Source organism: Anolis carolinensis, chromosome 3, assembly GCF_035594765.1.
Source record: "Anolis carolinensis isolate JA03-04 chromosome 3, rAnoCar3.1.pri, whole genome shotgun sequence".
Lineage (NCBI taxonomy): Eukaryota > Metazoa > Chordata > Lepidosauria > Squamata > Dactyloidae > Anolis > Anolis carolinensis.
In genome coordinates, this window is record NC_085843.1 from 280275098 (window position 1) to 280301917 (window position 26820).

Below are 26820 nucleotides of genomic sequence, written 5' to 3' on the forward strand. Positions count from 1 at the left end.
AGATAGCCAGCCAGCCTCTGCTTAAAAGCCTCCAGAGGCGTGAGGGTGAAAACGGTGTATCTTGGATGTTCATTAACCAGCCTGTATTCTCCTTGATCTATTGAACAGCCCTGACAGCCTATTTGTGTTGTTTTCCAGGCTCCTGCAGGTATGCAGGTTTTGATGAGTGCTACCCAAAGTTCCTATGAAGAACAAGAAGGCATATACCAATTCTATATGGAATACCCAATCCCTGCTTATCTGGTGGCACTGGTGGCAGGGGACCTTGTGCCTGCAGACATTGGTCCTAGGTAAGTCACAGTTGTCTGATTTAGTAGCGCTGAATTGATGATTTGACAAGACAGATGGACCAGAAAAACTGCTCATGTTAACTCAAATATGGGCAAACCTGGGCCCTCCAGGTGTTTTGGACTTTTAGGAATTGTGGGAGTTGAAATCCAAATTAAAATTAAAAATAAAATATAGCCCCTGCTCGTTGCTGACCTAAGCAACCTGAAGGATAGTTGCATAGGAAATTTAGGTACTACAGTAGAGTCTCACTTATCCAACGTAAACGGGCCGACAGAACATTGGATAAGCGAATATGTTGGATAATAAGGAGAGATTAAGAAAAAGCCTATTAAACATCAAATTAGGTTCTGATTTTACAAATTAAGCACCAGAACATCATGTTATACAACAAATTTGACAGAAAAAGTAGTTCAATATGCAGTAATGCTATATAGTAATTACTGTATTTACGAATTTAGCACCAAAATATCACAATATATTGAAAACATTGACTACAAAAATGTGTTGGATAATCCAGAATGTTGGATAAGCGAGTGTTGGATAAGTGAGACTCATAGAATCATAGAATCATAGAATAGTAGAGTTGGAAGAGACCACATGGGCCATCTAGTCCAACCCCCTGCTAAGAAGCAGGAAATCGCATTCAAAGCACCCCCGACAGATGATACTCTACTGTACTTATATGTGGGGGGGGGCTAATTTACAACACCATAAAAATCATCCAGCCGCCGTTGGAATGAGGAAGTTTCCATCGCAGTGTATGATGAAGCAGCTGCTCCCCCTGTGGCTGGAATCGAGCATACCTTCAGGAAGCTGGAGAAGGTTTAAATTGCCTCTGCGTCTGTCTCTGTCTCTGTTCTATGTTATATGGCATTGAATGTTTGCCTTATATGTGTACAATGTGATCCGCCCTGAGTCCCTTTCGGGGTGAGAAGGGTGGAATATAAATACTGTAAATAAAATAAATAAATTTTGTTTTGCAACAGGAGCAAAGTGTGGGCAGAGCCGTGCCTCCTGTCAACAGCAATTGGCAAACTCTCTGGAAGAGTTGAACGCTGGCTCAATGCAGCAGAAAGCCTCTATGGCCCTTACATCTGGGGCAGGTAAGCTTGTGGGGTGGGGGGGGTGCTTTAAATATCAGCTGTTCAGGGTTTGTTTGGAATTCACAAATTCTCAGTGAGTTACCTTCAAGGGTAACGAGCGTGGGGAAAGTGTGATCATGGAAACAGTAATTAGCAGTGCCGTGAGTGACATAACGCCACAACACATGATAACAACAAATTACTTTTCAAATGTTAATAATGGTGTTTGGATTCTGTGAATATCCTTGTTCACATGTGTGTGTTACATTACATATTTAAAGATCTGTATATCTGGAAAATATAGGAATTTTCTGCGTTATCTAGAAAACATAGGAATATTTTGCAAAATCATAGTGCAGACATAGCAGGCCATGTCTTGTATATCACAAACTGAGGGAAATTAGTTCATTGGTTCTGATTGCAAGATAATTTGTTTGTTTAATTAACTTTTCAGAAAAATGGAAGCTAGTATACCAGTTTCCTAGCATTAGATTACTAGACTATTTGGGCTAGAAATAATAGAGCAAAATGGAGATATCAAATGCACATTAATTGCTTAAGGATTGGTGGGGGAGCTGTGGAAACAGTAAGGCATGTATAACAGGAATTTACTTTAATTTTGTGGGCCACATGAGAGCCCAAATTCAGTCCCCTTAGCTCAATATTGGGGTCCCAAATAATTTGGCAACCATAGAAGTTTTCTGAATATCACTTAGAAACTATTTTAGACCTTGACACAGATGTGTTGTGCAGTGTTTACAGTGGACTCTGCAGAAAATGCTTCAGCTGTACTTCATTCAAAGGAAAATCAGCCTGTTTATCAAGCCTTGCAAATGCTGATTTATTATCAGTTAATATTTAGTGTTTATATCTATTTTGTATCCCTATATACCTAGGGTCATATAAAGATTTATTGGGCTAAAAGAGATCACAAGAGGAAACATTTTAAGAAGCCCTTCCTTAGAACCTGGATGGACAACTAAGGCTAGCCAGCTGTTCTTTGGACATGAACTTCCACCATTCGTAGCCAGCATAGCTAGCGGCATTCAGAAAACATCTGGAGAGCCATAGACGCCCATTTCTACCATAGAATCTCAGGCCCCTTACCAAAAGAGCAAGGCACTTAATTCACTGTACATCCCAAAGAGACCAGATGAATGTCAGTGGCTGTGTGATTGAGCTAGAACAGTTCCATATTGTTGCTTGTAATGCTCAGACATAAAGTACCCTTCCTCTTCTCTGAAATCTTGTCGCACCTCAGGATAGCTCCACCTTACTATATACACCATACTGCACACAGGTTAAAGTCTTTTCAGTTTATTAGAAAATAGAAGATAAAAAGCTCTTAAAAACAAAAGTAAAGTTCCAAAAGTTCATTACAAAATAAAGCCTTAGAGAATAATTCAAGAAATCACAAGGAATAAACAAAGTCCCATTAGAGCATGACAAAGTCCCAGGAACATGAACACATAGACTGCAAGATAATCCAGGAAAACGATAGCTTGCTTCTTGGTTGAACGAAAGTTGTTTTGAAAAAGGTTTGTCTCCAAACATATTGCTTTAATACCCGTTGCAAAACATGAAAGCATTTCTCTGGCCTCTAACCTCCCTCTTGTTTGCGATTCTCACACTCCTCTGAACCCTGAATTCCATACAGTCAGCTTGATCTAAGGAGCCCGTTTCATCAAGGTCAGCCTGTTCGTTAGTTTGCTGAGCCTCGTTATCATACTGAGAACTGTCTTCCTTTTCTAAGTCAATTTGCACCTGGCTAGTTTCAGTATCATCAACGTCATTCCTTGCTGTGGGAAAATGAACTTGCACTCCCTGTTCCTCATCTTCTACAACAGGGACATTTCGAGCCTGACTTTGAACCTGAATCCCATTATCCTCATCAGAGTCAATCTGAGGTTCCAGCTGTCACACCTCAGAATAGTTCACCTTGCTATAGACACCAATCACACATGGGAGATTGTCTTTTGTAGTTTTATTGAGCAAAAGCAGATATAAATCAAAGCAGGCAGTAAAAAAAGTCAATAGAAATCCAATAGTTCGTAAGCCATAATAATCCACAAGTCCATTATCCAAAACAGTAAACGTTAGATCCCAAAGAACAAAGGCACAAGGTTTCAAAGATCCAGGAACAGAAATCTTCTCTAGGCATGAAGCAGAAAACATCCACACAGATGAAGCGAGAATTTGCTTTGACAAAATTCTATTCCCCAACACACACTTTTAAAAGCACCCTAGAAAGGCATTTCTCTTTCCTGTGGAGGTCTCTCGCTTACTCGCCAATCTCACACTCCTACAAGGGTGAACTCCTTTCCATAACAGCCGGTCCGCCCTAGATAATTCAAGGTCTTCATTATCTAGCTTGAGACATCTTTTGCTCATTAATTCCCATGGGAATGTCATGCAGGCCGTTATCTATGGTCTGTGGGGTCAACAGTTCATTCTGCTTAAGCTGCAGTTCTCGAGCCTCTGAATCAGCCTGTATGATTCCCATGCCATCCTCCTGAAATTCATCCTGCATCCCCTCATCTAGCTCTTGTATCTGAAACCCAGAATCCCCTTCTTCATCCTCACTCTGGCTATGCTGTGGCTGAGTCACAACACCAGCTGAGTCACAACAAATCTCTCCTTTTGCATATGCTTTTAGCATTAGGGCTCCATTTTCCTAACAACGGGGTTGGTTCTCTCTCCTTCCCTTCCGCCCCTCCCAGGTACGACATCGTTTTCCTTCCCCCCTCGTTCCCGATGGTCGCCATGGAGAACCCATGCCTGACCTTCATTATCTCTTCCATCCTGGAGAGCGATGAGTTCCTCATCATTGACGTCATCCACGAAGTGGCCCACAGCTGGTTTGGCAACGCGGTCACCAACGCCACCTGGGAGGAGATGTGGCTGAGCGAGGGGCTGGCCACTTACGCTCAGCGCCGGATCACCACTGAGACATATGGTGAGCTGCTTGCTTTCTCTTAGGGTGAGCAGGGCTTTTGGGACCCCCCAACTCTTCCGGCCATTGCCTAGGACACTCAAGTACTTACCATATATACTTGAGTATAAGCCAAGTTTTTCAGCCCTCATACTGAAATGAGAGTCCTAGCTGGCTTATATTCAGGCCAGCTTATACTCGAATATATATATTATTTTTCTCTGTTGTTATTGTTATTATTACCTTTATTATTTTACTCTGTTATTATTTGAAAGAAACATAAGCACATTTACATTGAAGAAGGTTAGAATAACGATTTAAGCAGAGTTGGACAGTCTTGTCTTAAATTTAAATTATATGTAAATATTCAAAAACATTTAAACTACTGATGCCTTAATTAATTTAATTTCATTGGTATCTATTTTTATTTTTTTATTTTTGAAATTTATCAGTAGCTGCTGTATTTCCCACTCTCAGCTTATACTCGAGTCAGTTTTTTGTGGTAAATTAGGTGCCTCGGCTTATATTCGGGTTGGCCTATACTTGAGTATATACGGTATATATTTAATGTAATGAGAGAACTTATTCTAGCAAGTGAAATGCATTCTTAATTGAGTTCAAGTTGTGCCCATTTGCAAGACACTAGATAGCTACATAGCTGCAGTTCTGATGTTGATCTATACCAGACACAGGCAGACTTCAGCCCTCCAGGTGTTTTGGACTCCAACTCCCACAATTCCTAACAAAACACCTGGAGGGCCGAAGTTTGTCTACGCCTGATCTGAAGTTTGCCCATACCTGATCTAAAGAGGTGCATTTATGTTTGGACAGGTGCTGCTTTTACCTGCCTAGAGACTGCCTTCCGCCTTGATGCCCTCCACAGACAAATGAAGCTCCTTGGTGAGGACAACCCTGTTAGCAAACTTCAGGTTAAGCTGGAGCCAGGTACATCTGGGATTGGACAATGTTTTGCTTTTATAAAACAGGAGCCAGAGTAGTTCTGGCCGACAGTGTCAGAACCTTTTCATCTTTTATTGTAGTCTCTTTTCTCTCTTCCTGAACACATTTTGGCCAGTTCCACTGAATAAACTTAACGTCTCAGTCTTCTCTTCTCCAACCTACACATATTTATTTACATCATTTATTTATTTATTTACATCATTTCTACCCCGCCCTTCTCACCCGTAGGGACTCAGGGCGGCTCAGGGACATACCTTTCTCATAAGCTTTAGATTCCAGAGTCTTGATCATCTTGGTTGTCTTTCTCTGAACACGTTCCAGCTTGTCCGTATCCTTCATGAATTGGAAACAGTATTCCTGGTGAGGTCTAACCAAAGCAGGAGAGAATGGCACTGCTTTTCCCTTGATCTGGACACTTTATTTATTTATTTACAGTATTTATATTCCGCCCTTCTCACCCCGAAGGGGACTCAGGGCGGATCATATTGTATACATATAAGGCAAACATTCAATGCCATATACACATGGAACAAAAACAGAGACAGACGCGGAGGCAATTTAACCTTCTCCTGAGGGGATGTTCAATTCTGGCCACAGGGGGGAGCAGCTGCTTCATCATCCACTGTGACAGCACTTCCTCATTCCAACGTCGTAAATTAGTTACATTTGCCTCCCCACTTTATAAGTGGTACCTTATTTCCTACTTGATAGATGCAACTATCTTTCGGGTTGCTAGGTCAGCAACGAGCAGGGGCTATTTTTTATTTTTTAATTGACGGGTGCTCACCCCGCCACGGACTGGCCTCGAACTCATGACTTCACGGTCAGAGTGATTTATTGCAGCAGGCTGCTCACCAGCCTGCACCACAGCCCTATTCCTAATGATGAAATGATGGGTTTTTTTGGCCTCTGCTTCATACTGTTGACTTTTGTTTAGATGTAGAATTTTACGTTTATACCTGTTGTGGTTTGTTTTGATAATTTTTTTGTAGCGCTGCAATCGGTCAGGTCTGTGACCTCATCCAGCACAGGCTGTAACTCTATAGGGCAGAACAGGGTATAGGGTTACAGCCTGTGCTGGACGGGGTCCCACTCTCCCTGAAGGCACAGGTCTGCAGTTTGGGGGTGAACCTGGACTCATCACTAACCCTGGAATCCCAGTTGTCGGTGGTGGCTAGGAGCGCCTTTGCACAGTTAAAACTGGTGCGCCAGCTGTACCTATACTTTGAGATGCCTGACTTGACCATGGTAGTCCACGCCTTGGTCGCATCCCATCCCATTTGAACTACTGCAATGCTCTCTATGTGGGGCTGCCTTTGAAGATAGTTCAGAAGCTTCAACTAGTTCAGAGATCGGCAGCCAGGCTACTAACTCCCATATTATGGCAGCTCCAGTGGTTGCCAGCTGTTCCTGGGCTAAATACAAAGTGCTGATCATTACCTATAAAACCCTAAATGGTTCAGGTCCAGGCTATTTGTCCAACCGCATCTCCCTATACATAAAGACGACATCGTGTGCTGCGGTCAGACTAGGTGGCCCTGCTCTCAGTCCCACACATGTCTCAAGTGCAAATGGTGGGAATTTATTTATTTATTATTTATTTCCATCATTTCTATCCCGCCCTTCTCACCCGAAGGGACTTGGGGCGGCTCACAATCTGGCAAAAATCAATGCCAATATACAATACAAAAAGATAAAACATAAGCAATTGAAACAATTAGATAATTTAACAAAATACAATAAATATATTTAAAACCATACATTATAAAATACTTGAGCCCATTCGTCCACAAGACCTTGTACATAAACCTTAATCCGGACTGAGTTGAGCCAACAGAATTCACTCATCAAACGCCTGCTCATAAAACCAAGTCTTTACTTTTTTCCTAAAACTCAGAAGGGATGGGAACGAGATGGTAGGCCTCTGTGATTGCTCCCGTCTCTAGAACTCCCTTCTCAAGAAATAAAAATGGCCTCTATCCTTTTTTCCTTCAAAAAACGTTTGAAAACGCACTTATGCACTTAAGCGTATGGAGAGGAGGAGGACTAGCTCACCTCAAATCAATTTTACCGGAATGCTGGCTAATTCATTTGTATTTTATGGATGCTATGTATTTTAAAGCACAACTGATGATAGGCTATTGGACATTCCATAATCTGTTGCTAAACATAACTAATTGTATAAGTTATTGGAACATAACTGCACACAGTGAATGGGCACATATCCTTTTGGCAAATGTGAATCTCCATGAATATGTGGAGACCACCTTGGAAAACCACTAGTCAAGAAGAGCATGACCTTGTTAGAAGTCAACTCTTTGAACAAGTGATATTCACAAGCATTAATGTAATAGCACACAGGTAATTTCAGCAGTTAAACTGAAGAACCATGTGTTTAGATTGCCAAAGACAAAGACATGCCACTACAAAAATATATTTGGTTAGCAGAGAATGATTGTTTCTTTGCAGTTGAAGTTGCCCCAAATATATACACTCCCTTTTATACCTCTTAGTTAAAATATGCACTAGGAGATAAAAACAAAGTCTTTGAAAAATTTCATAACTTGTATTAATTCACCATACAGGCACATTCCTAAATAAAGTTCAATTACAAATAGGATGTAGCTTCTTCTCTCTGTATTGAGAACACAGGGTTTCAGTCTTAATCAATAGTCCATAGTCTTTAGTATAATAATAATAATAATAATAATAATAATAATAATAATAATAATAATAATAATAATAATAATAATTGCACAGACAGACTACAAACAGAGGCACAACTATGTGGCCCAAATGATTCATTGGAACCTATGCCTCAAGTATCACCTCCCTGCAGTTAAGAACTGGTGGGATCACAAACCTGCAAAGGTTGTGGAAAATGAACACGCAAAGATACTGTGGGACTTCCGAATTCAGACTGACAAAGTTCTGGAACACAACACACCAGACATCACAGTTGTGGAAAAGAACTGTTGCCATCCCAGGTGACAGTCGCATTGAAGAAAAACAACAGGAAAAACTCAGCCGCTATCAGGACCTCAAGATTGAACTCCAAAGACTCTGGTAGATACCAGTGCAGGTGGTCCCGGTGGTGATGGGCACACTGGGTGCCGTGCCAAAAGATCTCAGCCGGCATTTGGAAACAATAGACATTGACAAAATTACGATCTGCCAACTGCAAAAGGCCACCTTACTGGGATCTGCACGCATCATCCGAAAATACATCACACAGTCCTAGACACTTGGGAAGTGTTCGACTTGTGATTTTGTGAAACGAAATCCAGCATATCTATCTTGTTTGCTGTGTCATACAACGTCGTTGTGTCAATAATAATAATAATAATAATAATAATAACAACAACAACAACAACTTTATTTTTATACCCCGCCTCTATCTCCCCAAAAGGGACTCAGGGCGGCTTACATGGGGCCAAGCCCGAATAAAAACAGTAGCAGTATAAAATACAGCAATAGACAAAAACATGCACAATTAAAAAAAAATTTAAACATTAGCCAATAAAAAACAAGAACTAATAAAAACATGGATTAAAACTGAGAGATTGTAAAAGTAGACTGGGTAAGGTGCACCATATAAATATTGTATAGTTGTACTCACTAAAGTCCATAAGCAAATATTGAAGTCTCTAAATTGACTTCTCTCTGAAGTCCAAACAACAAGGTCTAAAAAGATACTTAATACAAAACGGAGTCTTGAGTCTGCACATGCTCAGTATAATCACATGTCTATGGTTCCTCCCACACCAAAGAGTCAAATCAACATACACATAGAATACAGGTTATCAAATGTATACATTAACAAATAAATAGTGAGTGGATTGGGAGGTTTCTATTTCCAGCATAGGCACTTCCTATGCATTTCAGTTGTCTAATTGTCCAGGGCACATGCTCTTAATAGTAATTTTTATGTAATTGGTGTAATTTATATTTTATTTGAGTATTTGTATACTTCCTTATTTTATTTAATTTTTTATATTTGTTGTAAGTTCATTGATGTTATTTTGCGTTTCCTGTATTTTTTGATGTGTTTGAATTTGTTTATGGCATTGAATGTTTGCCTTTTTATATGTAAACTGCCCTAAGTCCCCTTGGAGAGGGTGGACGGTCTATAAATAATGTTTTATTTTTATTATTAAGGTCATTTTAAAGTCTAATCCTGTTCTCTGAGTTATTAGCTACTCTCATTCCAAATTTGGTGTTATCTGCAGATTTGACAAGTGTGATTTTTATTCCATTATCTTAAGTCATTGATAAAGTCATTGATAAAGACGTTGAACAACACCAAGTCCGGGGCTGAACCTGTGGAGCCAAACTAGCCACTTCTTTCCAGGATGGAGAGCAACAATTGATATGCACTTCATGGATTTTTATCCAGAATCCAGGGAGGAGAACAGAAGTTAGTTCCCAACCCATTGTAGGCTATAAACAACGATGACCTGCTTTGTGTATTCTTGGCTTCGAGCGCCATATGCACTTCATTGTGCAGTTAAAAAAATGAAGAAGTTTACTGTCGCTGAGACAAACAGCTAGTTTTTGTTACGCATAACCTTACCAATTTTGGAAAGGCGTAATCTTTTGGAAAACCAGAATCTCCATAGCCATTTGGAAGCGTGACCCTTTTTGAAGATCAATTGGCATAATCATAACCTTTTTGTAAAGTATGTTCTTTAGAAGTGTTATTTCAGTTGCCCAAAAGCACATCTACTCTCTTATAAAATATATTGCTTTTAAATCATGCTCTCAAGAGACCAAAAAATAAGTAGTCTTTGTTAAAAGTTAGCATAGTTGATTTACTTACAAAACTTCATACATTCAGCATACAGGTACATTGTTTATTGGTGCAAAGTTTAAACAGTCTGTTCTTCAAGCACTCTGTTTCAATCTCTTCTCTGTTGCATACAGACTAACACTCTCTTCTGATACATACTGTACTCAACTGACTTCTAATGCATTCTGACTACTTCTGCAATATAATTAACTCAACTACATACTTTACAGACTGACTGACCGCATATTGACTGCTATATAGTATACTCAATTGTATTGACTTCTAAAATGGAGTCTCAGTCTGAATAGTCCCAGATCTGGGTCACATGGTCTGTAGTCCCTCCCACAACATCAAACAACATAGAGTTAAGGGAAAACTGCATACCAATATATACACACAATATAGTAAGCAATCTCAATTACATGCATAACAAATAACTAGTATAGCAGGGTTGGATAAGGTTGCTATTTCCAACAACCAATACCTTGTTGTTGTTTCCCTCTCCTCCAGGTGTGAATCCTAGCAATCTGATGAACCTCTTCACGTATGAGAAAGGTTACTGCTTTGTTTACTACCTGTCTCAGCTCTGCGGAGACCCAATGCGCTTTGATGCCTTCCTCCGAGTTAGTAATTTGGGTTTCATGGCTGGGTTGTATCCACCTTTGTGTGTCTATAATGAGACCCTTACCTGTGTGCACTTTAGCTGAGATATCTAGCAAGAGAGGCAGCTCCAGAAAGCAAGGGCCTCAGAGTTTGTGTTTGTCAGGAGTCAGACTTCCTTGGTTCTTTGTATATTTGATCTAAGCCATTGTAGAAATATTTGGTGGCACAGTGTGTTAAAGCGCTGAGCTGCTGAACTTGTAGACCAAAAGGTCCTAGGTTCAAATCCCGGGAGTGGAATGAGCACCCACTGTTAGCCCCAGCTCCTGCCAACCTAGAAGTTCGAAAACATGCCAATGTGAGTAGATCAATAGGTACTGCTCCGGCGGGAAGGTAACGGCGCTCCATGCAGTCATGCCAGTGGCCACATGACCTTGGAGGTGTCTATGGACAATGCCGGCTCTTCGACTTAGAAATGGAGATGAGCACCAACCCCCAGAGTTGGTCACGACTGGATTTAACGTCAGGGGAAACCTTTACCTTATAGTAGTGTAGAGTGCATAGTAACTAGTGCTATATATGAGTTTACGGTAGGAAGAAAGAAAATAGTATTCTCTGGTAAGGTTAAGAAAGTTAAACTCGATAAGACAAAATAAAGTTATCCAACTTTGGTAGAAGAGTCCCTAATGTTGACTCTCATGCGGAGAGAGGCCTTGTGATGCTCCCTTCTCAAACAATGGGGAAAAAAGCACTAAAGACTTTTGGGAAGAAGAAGAAAGTGGCCTCTCCATACAAGGAGTAAGCAAAACATCTTGAGTTGCATAGATTTAAGAAACAAAAGTGAAGAACAAGACAGGAGGCATGCACCACAGGGTTCCCTCTGTTCCTCGTTGCTCTATATGCAAGTGTTCATGTTTACCTAAAATCTGTAGAATATGTGACTATGCGTCTTAACCACCCACCCAACTTGACTCCTGGAAGTGTATTGTATTTTATTTATTTATGTATTTAGCATGGCATATTAAAGGCCTGAGATGCATAGCATATTTCAAAAGAGATCTTGTGACAAATATGAGTGGCCCTTGGCCTCTCTCTCTCTCTGTATATACATATTCATTCAAGTCACCTCATGAATTTCATAGGGCTTTCTAAGGCTAATAGTAATAATAATAATAATAATAATAATAATAATAATAATAATAATAATAATAATAATAATAAAACAACAACTCGGGGCGGCTTACATGGGGCAAAGCCCAAACAACATAATTGGATAAAAACAACATACATACAACTCACAATATAACAAATAAAACAAAATACAATATAAAACAGAGGTATTATAAGAATTGGAGCCTCCGGTGGCTCAGTGTGTTAAAGCGCAGAGCTGATGAACTTGCAGACCGAAAGGTCCCAGGTTCAAATCTGGGGAGTGGAGTGAGCGGCCGCTGTTAGCCCCAGCTCCTGCCAACCTAGCAGTTCGAAAACCTGCCAATGTGAGTAGATCAATAGGTACCGCTCCGGCGGGAAAGTAAGGGCGCTTCATGCAGTCATGCCAGCCACATGACCTTGGAAGTGTCTACGGACAACGCCAGCTCTTCGGCTTAGAAATGGAGATGAGCACCAACCTCCAGAGTCAGACATGACTGGACTTAACATCAGGGAAAACCTTTACCTTTACCTATTACAATAATTAATAAATACATACTTGTGAGCCCATGAGATGTCAAACTCCTGAAGATGATTAAAATCCTATCAAGTCATGGAAATCTGCTATATAACTGTGGGCATGGAGGTCACCCTCTCTCAGCTTCAGATGAAGGCAATGGCAAATCTCTGGATTAATGTTGTTTAAAAAGCCCTGCAATAGGATAGCCTAGGAATGGCTTGACAGCCGTAGCAGCGGCAACAACAACAAACATTCGAAGAGCCACATGATTCATGCCCTTGCCCTAGAGGCTGTAGTTGGCATTTTGTGTATTTTTAAAAAAAATACAGTAGAGTCGCTTATCTGACATAAACGGGCTGGCAGAACGTCGGATAAACAAAAATGTTTGTCCTACTGTTACCTGTCCGATGCCCTAGTTGTTGGCTACCTTCTCCATCGTCTCTCCTTTGTCCAGTCTCTTGATTGCCTCAAATTTCTGTTCCATTGATACAATGACCTTTCTCCTTTTCATTGCCATACTTGCAACTGCACAGCAACACACAGCAAACCGTTTCACGTACTACATATAATGTAGGGATGTCAGATTAAAGTGTTGGATAAGATGGGATGTCGGATAAGTGAGACTCTACTGTACATATTAAGGGTCCCAAACTAAAGCCGGTGGGTCGGGTGTGGCCCTCCAAGGTCGTTTCCCTGGCCCCTGTCCTAAACTTTAGACTTAGGATTGACCTAAGTCTACTTGGTCTTTGAAGGTCTCTTTGCTTACTTATGGCCTTATGAGATCATCCAGATGGTCTTTGAAGGTCTCTTTGCTTAGCTACAGCCTTATGAGACCATCTAGTTGGCTTTTGGAGGTCACTTTCCTTACCTATGGTCCTATGATACAATCTAGATGGTCTTTGAGGGTCCCTTTCCTTATCTATGATCTTCTGATGGCCTGATGAGATCATCTGGATGGTTTTTGGAGGTCTCTTTGCTTACCTATGGTCTTATGAGATCGTCTAGATAAGAGGTCCCCAAACTAAGGCCCATGGGCCGGATGCGGCCCTCCAAGGTCATTGACCTGGCCCCTGCCCTAAACTTTAGACTTAGGGTTGACCTGGTCTTTGGAGGTCTCTTTGCTTATCTATGGTCTTATGAGATCATCTAGATGGCTTTTGGAGGTCACTTTCCTTACTCATAGGAATGAGACTGTCTAGATGGCATTTGAGGGTCCCTTTCCTTACCTATGGTCTTATGAAACCATCTAGATGGTCTTTGGAGGTCTCTTTGCTTACCTATGGTCTTATAAGACCATCTAGATGGTCTTTGGAAGTCTCTTTGCTTACCTATGGTCTTATAAGACTATCTAGATGGTCTTTGGAGGTCTCTTTGCTTACCTATGGTCTTATGAGATCGTCTAGATAAGAGGTCCCCAAACTAAGGCCCATGGGCCGGATGCGGCCCTCCAAGTTCATTGACCTGGCCTCTGTCCTAAACTTTAGACTTCGGGTTGACCTAAGTCTGAAATGACTTGAAGGCACACAACAACAACAATCCTAATTTTGGACTATTTCATCATAGTCCGCCCCCCAACAGTCTGAGGGACTGTGAATTGGCCCTCCACTTAAAAAGTTTGAGGACCCCTGGTACATATAATAGTTCCAAGGTTTGCTTGTGAGTATGTGCCTGTGGTCCGTAGAGGAACATGTGATGCTCCTAGATCTGCTCCAATTCCCTTTTCTGCAGAACTCTTTCAGGGAGGTTGACCTTCAATTTTTGCATTTTTCATTGACATCCAGCCCACTGCTTCTCTAAATGGCTGTCTGCATCAGGTTTCCAGGAAAGAAGGAAACAGTTGTAGTCAATAGGCACACATAAAACGTTAGTACCTACCACATCAAAAAAGAGAAATGCTGTTCCCCCCACATCAGATAACCTGAGAAGCACCGCTCTGGCCTTGTTGCCTCCCTGCCACCTTTGCTTTACTGCCGATTCCCCATTATTGCTCTCCCTCCCTGATAATTGAATGTTTTGCCTGTTTTTTTCTTTAACGTTTTCCAAGTCCTTCACACATTCTCTTGCCTCCCTTTCAGGCCTATATCGAGAAGTACAAGTTCACGAGCGTTGTGGCCCAGGACCTCTTGGATTCTTTCCTGGCTTACTTCCCAGAACTGAAAGAACAATGCATTGATAGCAAAACAGGTGGGGCAAAAATTAAATAAAAAGGAAACTATTTATGTTGTCGAAGGCTTTCATGGCCAGAATCACTGGGTTGCTGTGAATCAGGACAGTAAATAAAGAACAACATTCAAAAAATAGGGAATTCCAGACAAGAAACAATCAGGAGCAGCTAACACCTTCCAACAAAGGATTCCCTGAGGAAAGAAGCAGCCAGGCTTTGAATCTGCAAGGCTATTCAATGCTAATCAAGGTGATTAATTGCAACATCCACACTTGCCTCAAACAGACAAGAGTTCTTTTCTCCATGCTGGACATTTCACGGATATATAGACCCCACTTTCCTAGTTTCCAACAGACCTCAGAACCTCTGAGGATGCTTGCCATAGATGTAGGCGAAACGTCAGGAGAGAATGCTTCAGGAACATGGCCAGACAACCTGGAAAACTCACAGCAACTCAGGAAACTATGTATTTTAAAATCATTTAAATATTTTTAATAATTTTGTGCATGAAACAAAGTTTGGTTACATTGAATCCAGTCCAGCACCCTGCAAGAAATGTCCAGTTGAAGCACCTCAAAAGATGGCCATCCAGACTCTGCTTTAAAATATCTAGGGAAGGAAATTCTATCACGCTTTGAGGCAATAAGTTTCACTGCTGAACAGCTCTTACTATCAGGAGACTCTTCCTAATGGAATCATTTCCCAGTAATTTGAATTGCTCAATACTCCAGATGCTCTGGTAAGATTCAGGATAGGTAAAAACAAACTTTTATTGTTGCAGATAATGCATGTCAGATAAAAGAGTGGATAGACAAAATAAAGTTACTGTATATACTTGACTATAAGCCTAGTTTTTCAGCCCTTTTTAGGACTAAAAAAGCCCCTCTCGGCTTATACTCGGGTGAGGGTCCTGGTTGGCTTATATTTGGGTCAGCTTATACTCCAGAATATATGGTACATTTATTATTTTTCTGTATTATTATTGGTATTATTATATTTATTATTTTTCTCTATTATTATTGCTATTATTACATTTATTATTTTTCTCTATTATTATTGCTATTATTACATTTATTATTTTTCTCTATTATTATTGGTATTATTACATTTATTATTTTACTGTATTATTATTACATTTATTATTGTACTCTATCATTGTTGCTACTATTACATTTATTTTATTCTATTATACTATTATTATTAATACATTTATTATTTCACTCTGATCTTATTATTTTTATTACATTTACTATTCTACTCTATTTATTATTACATGTATTATTTTCCTGTATTTATTATTATTATTACATGTATTATTTTACTCTATTATTATTAAAAGGATACATAAGCACATTTACATTGAAGAAGATGGGAATAATGATTTAATCAGAGTTGGACAGTCTTATCTTAAATTTGAACTTTATGTAAATATTCAAAAACATTTAACCTACTGATGCCACACTTAATGTAATTTTATTGGTATCTATTTTTATTTCTGAAATTTACCACTCTCGGCTTATGCTTGAGTCAATGATTTCCCAGTTTCTTTGTGGTAAAATTAGATGCCTTGGCTTATATTCGGGTCAGCTTATATTTGAGTATATACGGTACCTAACTTTGGTAGAAGAGTCCCTAAGGCTGACTTTCCATATTTGGAGCAGAGAAGCCTCATGATGCTCCCTTTTCAAACAAAACGTAATAAAGCACTAAAACACTTTTGGGAAGAAGGGTAAGTGACCTCTGTATGCAGGCAGAAATCAAAACACTTCGTGTAATAATGATCTAAGAAACAGAGGTGAAATACAAGGCAGCAGGCCTGCACCACAAGATTCTCTCTGTCCCTAATTGCTCCGTATACAGATGTTGATGCCTTTTCACTTTAACAAGTCTTCCCACTTTGGAATGGAAAAAGAATCCCATTTGATCCATGTTGGTCTGTCTCTTGCAGGGCTCGAGTTCGAACGTTGGCTCAATGCAACAGGCCCTCCTTTAATCGAACCAGACTTATCTCAGGGATCCAGTCTGACCAGCCCCGTGGAGACCCTCTTCAGCCTCTGGACCACGGAGCCTCTGGATGCGGTGTCTGCGGCAAACAGTGTCAACATTACCGAGTGGCAGACGTTCCAGACAGTGCTTTTCCTGGACAGGCTTCTGGATGGGTCACCGCTGCCTCACGGTGAGTTTTGCAGAGTGGACAGGAGACACAATACAGATTTAGCTCAGCTTGAAAATAAGGAGAAGGGATGGAGGATGGACTGAAACTATAACTGACCAGACAGAAGTACTGAAATCTCCATTAATCATCATTAATAATGGAAATAATCTCAATAAGTGTTGCACCCCAAGGCAGCGTGAACACTGGAAACTAGACAGAGACCGATAATCATATAATATCTTTATTAAAGCAAATACAAATTCAGGAATGCATAAGCAGAAGGGATGAGTGGGAAATGGTCCTCTGTGGAAAGGTATGAATAAGTCCAAAAAGATGAAGGAAAATGTCCAATATTATTGTCCAAAGTCCAAAACCGAAACACACTCAAACTGTTGGGAAGTTTGAGCGGGGAACAACAAGGAAGCAAGGCTGAATAACAAGGTCCCAAGTCACTAGGAGATTATGGATATCAAAGCAGGAACAAGACGAAGCAAAGATCAAACTTGATTCAGGAACAAGGCAAGGAAGTGAATTTACTCTGGTTTAAATCGGGAGTCGCGGCTTGGCTTGGCCGCCAGAAACAGGAGGCTTGGCTTGGTGAAATCAGGGAACTGGAGTCGGTGAAGTGTTCTCAGGAAAACGCTACGTTGACACCACACATTGCAGTGCAAGGCACTTTTATGGAACGAAGATTAGATCCCAACGAAGGGAGACCAAACTCCCCAAAGGTTCCCAAGGGAATCTTCTTATCCACAATCCCCTCGAGATGCCAAACGGTTACTCCTTCTAAGCCCTTATTTTTCTGATCTCTGGCGATGCAGAAACTCCCTTCAGTTGAAGGGCACATTCTCTGGGGAACTCTGGACATCTGGTTCAGCCAGGGGAGTAACATCTCCAGTATCTCTCCCAATTAAGGAAACATCTGAACGAGTAACATCTCCAGTATCTCTCCCAATTAAGGAAGCATCTGAACTATCAACAGCTGGCAGCTGTAACTGAAAGGAGCTGGGAGAACTGGGCAAAAGGTCAGAATAAGCTTCATCCTGGTCAAAGTTCATTTCTGGATCAGGTTCAGAAGCCAAAGGTGACTGGGGTATGACAATAAGGCAGCAGGAAAAGAGGAAGACTGCATTGCAGATGAATACACTCTTTCAGGGAAGCCATGCCTGAGTCTACAGGATCCGAGCAGGGCTGTTGATAACACTGTGTAACAAAATTTGGAAAAAAAAAACTGTTTTTGAAAGGTAATAGGAATGAGTTGGCAGGAAACATCGAGGGAAAACGAACTCTTTTACTTATGTGATCTACTGGGAAAATCGTTCAATACTGTTTTACAACAGTTGGAGACACTGAACAAGAAAATTGACCATCTTTTCAAAGGAATTTCCCTAATGGTGAAGAATCCTTCTCCTATAGACATTATACAAACTGTACCAACCAGCTTTATTAATATTAATGAGGAATTAAATGCTCTGGAAAGCCAGGGAAGAAAAAAGCTAGAGGAGCAGAAGGAAGGCAATAGGTCAGGCTTGGAAGGGGCCAGGGATGGGGTGGAGTCTTTATCTGGGGAAGAGAGTCAGAGTCAGGGGAGGGACGGCCGGAAGGAAACTAATAGAGTCTCTCAGAGGACAAACAACACGCTGTCCCCAGAACTGTTTGGACACTCCCTGGACACTTACTGTGATGACCCATGGGCCTTGTAGTCCTGCTCAGGACATTGTAATTCCTGATGAAGATGAAAACTTGGGTTTTTTACCTTCCCAGTCTGAACTGGATTCCTCTCAGCCAGATCTTTCCCAGGCAGATCTGGGAACCTTGCACCTGCAAGAAAGTTGTCTCCCAGAAGTATGTCAAACAAGCCCAGAGCCTACTTCTCCCGTATTCTTGCGCCGGGAGTTTTGTAAACAACAGAGAAGTTTGGATTCAGCTTCGCGCAGGAGTGCGAGGATTGCAGCTAAGAATGTGGCCAATTAAGACTGCTTCTCGTGAGAATCTTTGGGGAGTCTCACATCTGGTCTCAGAGTTAGCTTTCAGTTCTGATTCCCAGAGAACTGCTTCGGCGGGAAGCTAGACTCTATTTAGGTGTTTTACCCGCGTAGTAACTTCGCGGAGTCAATTCGTCAGCCTACGGAGCGAGTTGTGTCTGGACAGCGCGCTCCGGTTCAAGCCTCGCTCCTGCTCAAGCCTTGCCTTGCTATCCAGCCTTCGCCTTGCTTCCCAGCCTTTGTTTATCTACGGACTTTGCCTTGTTTCCCAGGATCAATCCTTGCCTTGTTCCACGGATTTATCAAGTTATTCCACGGACCTTGTTCTTGTTCTTAGTTACCTTGTTCCACGTTCAAGCCTTGTTTCAAGTATCAAGTTATTTCCTAGCCTCGCTCAAGTTTCATGGACTAAAGGACCTTGTCATCTCCCCTCACTTTGCTTGGCAAAGTGAGTGTTTCGGTTATTGGATTACAACTTTGGACCTTAATATTTCTTATTGGACATTGCTTTTTTGGACTAATTCTGACCTTTCCTGAAAGGTCTAATTCTGGACTATTTTCTACACTTGTTTTTATTAACTTTATATATTCCTACAATAAAGATATTAGATAGATTCTGGCCTCTGTGTATGGTTATTGGTGCTCTGCAGCCTGGGTCGTGACAGTTTGACTCCGCCGCCCTAAGCACCAATTAACCTCGGCCAGAATGTCTACCGGAGTCGTACCTGGGCCGAGCGGCCAGCCGATTACCTACACCATCGACAAGGAAGAGGTGGACCGAATCCGTGATAAGCTCAATGCACAGGATGGAGAAATAAGGGGTTTGAAGGAACGCGGAGTTCGTCTTCCGGCCATGGCGTTGCCAACCAAGTTTACTGGAGAAGCTTCTAAGGTTCATGTCTTCCGTCGCCAATGTCAAGCTTATCTGGAGGCCCGTGCTGCCGAGTTTCCCCAAGAAGACATCAAAGTGGCATGGGTTTACAGTCTTCTAGACGGGCCAGCGGCCAGCTGGGCGACGGCACTGTTCGACCAAGCCTCTCCACACCTAAGATCAGCGCAACACTTCTTGGACCACCTCAAGGAGACTTGGGGAATCGAGGACAATTTGGAGGCAGCCGGTCACAAACTCCGTCGCCTTTTCCAAGGAGACAGACCTATGTCTCAGTATATAGCCGAGTTCCGAGTGCTGGCCCACAACACCGGCTGGAACGATGTAGCCCTCAGGGGACAATTCCGGGAGGGTCTCAACATTGAAATGCTGGAAGAAATCTCCAAGGTGGATCCTCCCCAGACCCTCGAGGCACTCATTGATCAATGTTTACGGGCTGAAGTCATGATTGCCAACAGGAAACAGTGGGTTCGAGGCCAGGGCAGTAGAGCCGGGGCAAAACCCCCCGCTCCCGCCAGCGTTCAGCCACGTCCGGTGTGGAGACCCCCACCGCCAACCCCATACCCCAGAGGAGGCGAGGAGGTGCCGATGCAGTTGGGCAATGTGCGTCCCAGACTAGATGCCGCCGAGAAGGCCCGTCGTCAACGCTTAAACCTCTGCTGGTACTGCGGGAACGGGGGCCACTTCGCCAGAGAGTGCCCAGCCAAAGGGAAGCCTGCCGCCCGTCTTGCGGCGGCGTCCTCCACGGAGACGAAGGCGTCTGAGCCGACTGGCACACAGCCGGCGGGGGAAGCCAACGACCGGGTGTAGAGAGGCTCGCCAACCCGGTCAAAAAATCCATCCAAGAGCCGCCAACCGGGGTCCTGTTCCTTCTCGTGGTCACATTATGGTCAGCAAAAAGGGGACCCGTCATGATCCATGCCATGATAGACTCTGGAGCTACCAACAATTTCATCGATAGAGAGTATGCCGACTCTCTGGGATTACAATATCATGATTTCAAGAATGCCCGTGTGGTGCAAGCCATAGACGGCCGTCCCCTCAAGACGGGCCCCGTAAGTCAGTGGTCGGAACCCACCAGGATGTGGATAAGGGAACATATGGAAGAGATTTCCTTCTTTGTTACCGAGGTCCCCCATTTCCCTGTGATTTTGGGAATTCCATGGCTGACTCTCCACGACCCTAACATCTCCTGGTCCAACAGAGAACTGCAGTTTGCTTCACCGTACTGCCAAAACCATTGCCTCGTAGCCAAGGTATGCCATGCCACAGACACCGAGCCCATCATCACCTTGCCAAAGAAGTACTCCGAGTATTGGGATGTATTCAATGAGAAAGAAGCCGAAAAATTACCCCCACATAGACCTTATGACTGTGCCATTGACTTGGTGGAGGGGGCCCCGATCCCGCGAGGGCATCTCTACTCCCTGACTGAACCAGAGCAAGAAGCTCTCAGGGAATTCCTAGAGACAAACCTTCGCAAGGGATTCATCAGACCCTCTCAATCCCCAGCCGCCTCCCCAGTGATGTTTGTGAAGAAGAAGTCAGGGGAACTACGCTTGGTGGTGGACTACAGAGCATTGAACAATATCACCAAGCGGAACAGCTATCCCCTGCCTTTAATCTCGGATCTACTGGATCGGCTTCGAGGAGCCAAGGTTTACACCAAGCTGGATCTTCGGGGGGCTTACAACTTAGTTCGCATCAGGGAAGGGGACGAGTGGAAGACCGCCTTCCAGACCAAATTCGGATTATTTGAGTCCCGAGTTATGAATTTCGGTTTATGCGGAGCCCCCGCAACGTTCCAGCATTTTGTCAATGACATTTTTCAGGACTATCTAGACAGGTTCTTGATAATCTACCTGGACGATTTTTTGGTGTTTTCCAGATCACAATCAGAACATGAGAACCACGTCAAAATGGTGTTACAACGATTGCGGGATCATGGACTTTATGCCAAGCTGGAAAAATGCGCTTTTGATCTACAAGAGGTAGATTTCCTTGGTTACCGCATCTCGCCTCTAGGGCTTTCCATGGATCCAGCCAAAGTTTCAGCAGTATTGGAATGGCGGGCGCCAACTAACAAGAAAGAGGTGCAGCGTTTCTTGGGGTTCGCGAACTACTACCGCAAGTTCATTCCAGATTTTGCCCGCTGGTCCGACCCCATCACTAGCTGCATCCGTGGAAAGCAGCCTTTCCGCTGGACTGATCAAGCAGAGAAAGGGTTCCAGCAACTAAAGAAACTATTCACCTCCCAGCCAATTCTACAGCACCCAAATCCTGGAACCCCTTTTGTGGTGCAAGCGGACGCCTCTGATGTGGCAATTGGGGCTGTACTCTTACAACCGGTGGGAGATCACCTCCACCCCTGTGCCTTTTATTCTCGTCAACTAACCACACCAGAGAGGAATTACACCATTTGGGAAAAAGAACTACTGGCCATAAAGGCAGCCTTTGAAACTTGGAGACATTGGCTAGAAGGGGCCAAATTTCCCATTGAAGTCCACACTGATCATCGTAATCTAGAACATCTAAGAACTGCCCGCAAACTAAATCAGAGGCAGCAACGTTGGGCTTTATTCTTTGAACGTTTCAACTTCCAGATCCATTATGTGACCCCAGCCCAAACCAAGCAAGCAGACGCCCTGTCACGTAAACCGGAATACGCTGCAGGACGCAAGGAGACCTTTGAATCCCAACTGCTACAACCTGAGAACTTTGCCACGCTCACGGTGGGGAACACCAAATCCATTCCCATTGGTTCAACTTCCCCTACTCCAGGACCCATCTGTGCTCAAGAAATCAGGGCTAGTCAGCAAGCAGATGCCTGGGCGCAGGACCAACTTCGCCAAGGTCTGCATTTCCCCTTTTCGCTTAAAGATGGGCTGCTCTGCTATAGAAATCATGTTTATATCCCACCCGGACCGGGCAGGGAAAAAGCGCTTCGTCTGTGTCATGACTGCAAACCAGCAGGACACTTCGGACTATTTAAAACTATGCATTTGATCCTAAGGGATTTTTGGTGGCCCAAGATCCGCAAGGATGTGGAAAAATATGTCAACACCTGCCCAGTATGCCAGCGCTCCAAGATACGAAGGGAGAAGCCCTCAGGGCTTTTACACCCCCTTCCTACCCCATCTCGCCCATGGGAAATAATTTCCGCGGATTTCATCACTGACCTACCACCTTCCTGTGGATTCACCACGATCTTAGTGGTGGTGGACCTATTCACCAAGTTAGCCCATTTCATTCCCTGCGAAGGCCTCCCCACGGCCAAGGAAACTGCGGATCTATTTCTTCAACATGTTTTCAGACTACATGGATTGCCCAAGAGTTTAGTCACAGACCGTGGATCTCAATTCACCTCTCGTTTTTGGAAGGCACTACAAAAACTATTGGGCATAGACTCTCGCTTATCTTCAGCTCATCATCCCCAAACAGATGGGCAAACGGAGCGCACCAATGCCACTTTGGAGCAGTATCTTCGCTGTTATGTAAACTATCAACAGGACAATTGGGCTTCTCTGTTACCACTGTCTGAGTTTGCCTACAACAATGGAGTTCAAGCTTCTACAAAAGAAACGCCGTTCTTTGCAAACTACGGCTTCCATCCACGTTTCTTTCCCCCTGTCATTGAAACTTCAGAGGTTCCCGCAGCAGAGGATTGGCTGCAGGAACTCACAGCGGTGCAACAACTTTTGCTCCAGCAACTGGACCAAGCCAAGGAGGACTATAAACGCCACGCTGACAAACATCGCCAGCCGGGCCCTGAAATCAAGGTAGGAGATCGGGTTTTCCTGTCCACTCGCTTTCTGCCCTCCCACCGCCCTTACCGGAAGTTAGATGCCCGTTTCATTGGTCCCTATCCAGTGGTGGCGCAATTAAACCCCGTGACTTTCAAACTCCAACTTCCGCGTTCAATGCGCATTCACCCAGTGTTTCACCGTTCCCTGCTCCTTCCGGCGGATGGTGTGCGACCTGATACAGACCTACCGGCCCCCCCTCCTGTTTTGATGAATGGGGAGGAGGAGTTCGAGGTTGAGGACATTTTGGATTCTCACTTTCACCGCCGCCGCCTACAATATCTCATTGACTGGGTGGGTTTTGGCCCTGAGGAACGCTCTTGGGAAGACGCCTCCACAGTCCATGCTCCTGATCTAACCCGTCGCTTTCATCAGACCTATCCCACCAAACCGCGACCTCGCGCCTCGGGGAGAGGGCCCCAGTTTGGGAGGGGCCTTGAGGAGGGGGATAGTGTGATGACCCATGGGCCTTGTAGTCCTGCTCAGGACATTGTAATTCCTGATGAAGATGAAAACTTGGGTTTTTTACCTTCCCAGTCTGAACTGGATTCCTCTCAGCCAGATCTTTCCCAGGCAGATCTGGGAACCTTGCACCTGCAAGAAAGTTGTCTCCCAGAAGTATGTCAAACAAGCCCAGAGCCTACTTCTCCCGTATTCTTGCGCCGGGAGTTTTGTAAACAACAGAGAAGTTTGGATTCAGCTTCGCGCAGGAGTGCGAGGATTGCAGCTAAGAATGTGGCCAATTAAGACTGCTTCTCGTGAGAATCTTTGGGGAGTCTCACATCTGGTCTCAGAGTTAGCTTTCGGTTCTGATTCCCAGAGAACTGCTTCGGCGGGAAGCTAGACTCTATTTAGGTGTTTTACCCGCGTAGTAACTTCGCGGAGTCAATTCGTCAGCCTACGGAGCGAGTTGTGTCTGGACAGCGCGCTCCGGTTCAAGCCTCGCTCCTGCTCAAGCCTTGCCTTGCTATCCAGCCTTCGCCTTGCTTCCCAGCCTTTGTTTATCTACGGACTTTGCCTTGTTTCCCAGGATCAATCCTTGCCTTGTTCCACGGATTTATCAAGTTATTCCACGGACCTTGTTCTTGTTCTTAGTTACCTTGTTCCACGTTCAAGCCTTGTTTCAAGTATCAAGTTATTTCCTAGCCTCGCTCAAGTTTCATGGACTAAAGGACCTTGTCATCTCCCCTCACTTTGCTTGGCAAAGTGAGTGTTTCGGTTATTGGATTACAACTTTGGACCTTAATATTTCTTATTGGACATTGCTTTTTTGGACTAATTCTGACCTTTCCTGAAAGGTCTAATTCTGGACTATTTTCTACACTTGTTTTTATTAACTTTATATATTCCTACAATAAAGATATTAGATAGATTCTGGCCTCTGTGTATGGTTATTGGTGCTCTGCAGCCTGGGTCGTGACACTTACTGCAATTCCCAACATCTGTTGCGAACTAATAAGGTGGCAGTGGAAGTGCAAGACTCACTATTGAACAGAGGAAGATGGACATCTAAGCGAGCGGTCCGGACATCTCTCTCACAAATTCTATCTTTAAGCTGGTCGAAAGTGAAGATCAAGACTATCGACTGGCTTCGTAGAGACTATCAGTCCTGGAACCGCTCCATTTGTCTTCTCATTGGATTGGAAGACAGAACGCTGATGGAGGAATTGTTTTTGTATAGGCCCAAACTACAACAGTGGGGCATTACTCTCAGGAGGGTACTAGTAGACCCATTGATTCGCCCCCTGGACATCAGGCGGAATCTTGGTAGACAAGATCCCCCAGTTTTAGGCCATGTCTATGTTACCTCTCAGTCCCGTTCTCAGACTTCATTAGTGCCTAGCCCCCTTCCCACGCTAGATGATGATCTGTTAGATGACTCCTTTCCTCCTACACCAGCGGAGATAGGCCCCTCCTTTAAACAACCAAGTATTGCTGGTGATCTTCTATCTCAGGACAGCTGACTATCCCCTTCAATGGGCAACCTCAATCAGTCATCTCTCCAGGGGGAAGAGGGTTTCCACGGGCAGGGTCTCATTGAGGTGGTTTGGGGGAGAAGGAAGAACGGTCACTTTCGACCCAGGGAGAAGCGCAACAGAGTTTTTGCGACCCTGGAGAGGAATAGGTGTGGTAGTCTTCAGGACAGACCTCCCAGCCTTAAGGTCCTGCTTTTGAACGCCAGATCCGTCAACGGTAAAACAGCTGTTATCCAGGATTTGATCCTGGATGAGGGGGCGGATCTGGCATGCATCACCGAGACGTGGTTGGACGAGCAGGGTGGTGTGAATCTCACTCAGCTGTGCCCACCAGGTTTCGGGGTGCATCAGCAGGCCAGGGCTGGGGGGCGGGGAGGAGGAGTCGCGGTGATTGCTCGGCAGTCCATCGCCCTGATCAGATGCGCGGTTCCGCAGTCTCCGAGGTTTGAGTGTGTCTTCCTGAGGGTGGGAGCCCGAGACAGCTTGGGGATTCTGCTGGTGTACCGTCCACCCCGCGACCCAGCAGTCTCTCTGTCCGAGCTAGCAGAAGTGGTCTCCAATTCGGCCCTGGTCTCCCAACAACTCATAGTTTTGGGGGACTTTAATATTCATGCCGAGACCACTTTGTCAGGTGCAGCTCAGGATTTCATGGTTGCCATGACGACCATGGGGCTGACTCAAGTTATATCTGGGCCCACACATCAGGCGGGACACACGCTGGACCTCGTCTTCATTGTGGACGGTGGGACAGTCAGAGTGGAAGAGCAAAATATTCTTCCATTGTCACGGTCTGACCATCATCTGATCTGTTTGAGTTTCGCCGTGTCTTCTAACCTCCGCAGGGGTGGTGGACCCATTAAGATGGTCCGCCCCAGGAGGCTGATGGATCCGGATGGACTCCTGAGGTCTCTTGGGGATCTTCCTGTTCTGGAGACTGGCAATCCTGTTGATGTCCTGGCTGATTGTTATAACAGCCAGTTGGCAAGGGCACTTGACACGATCGCTCCCGAACGTCCCCTTTCGCTGCGTAGAGTCATGTCGACTCCTTGGTTCACTGAGGAGTTGGCCGTGATGAAGCGTGCGAGGAGGGGACTAGAGTGCATCTGGAGGAAATCTCGGGATGTGTCTGACCAAGCACGGGCTAAAGCCGCTATTAAGGCTTACTCCGTGGCTCTGCGAGCAGTCAGGAAAGCTTTCACGACTGCCCGCATAGCGTCTGCGGCCAACAGGCCATCGGAGTTGTTCCGAGTTGTTGGGGAGCTCCTGCGGCCTCCTGAGACCCAGGGGCTTCCTGATGACTTGGCAACTCGGTGCAGCGATTTCGCGCACCATTTTGCAGGCAAAGTTGCTCAGATACGCCGTGAGTTGGACTCCAGCTTAATTGTAGTTCCAGCGGAGGTAACCGAGGCACCTGTCTGTCCGATTTTGTGGGATTCTTTCTGGCTTGTTCTTCCGGATGACGTGGAGGGGATTCTTGGGTCTGTGAGGGCGACCACTTGTGCTCTGGATCCTTGTCCCTCTTGGC

The 26820-nt window shown here is 44.0% G+C and overlaps 1 protein-coding gene across 1 annotated transcript in view; it reads left to right on the top strand.

The window, feature by feature from the left end:
- rnpepl1 (arginyl aminopeptidase like 1) overlaps positions 1-26820 on the top strand; it is a 48887-nt gene that overhangs the window by 14311 nt on the left and 7756 nt on the right. Inside the window, exons 3-9 of the mRNA XM_062976869.1 lie at positions 139-290; positions 1278-1394; positions 4094-4329; positions 5137-5250; positions 10565-10677; positions 14399-14507; positions 16436-16663. Coding sequence (XP_062832939.1) covers positions 139-290; positions 1278-1394; positions 4094-4329; positions 5137-5250; positions 10565-10677; positions 14399-14507; positions 16436-16663 — 1069 coding nt within the window. The remainder of the gene's footprint in view (positions 1-138; positions 291-1277; positions 1395-4093; positions 4330-5136; positions 5251-10564; positions 10678-14398; positions 14508-16435; positions 16664-26820) is intronic.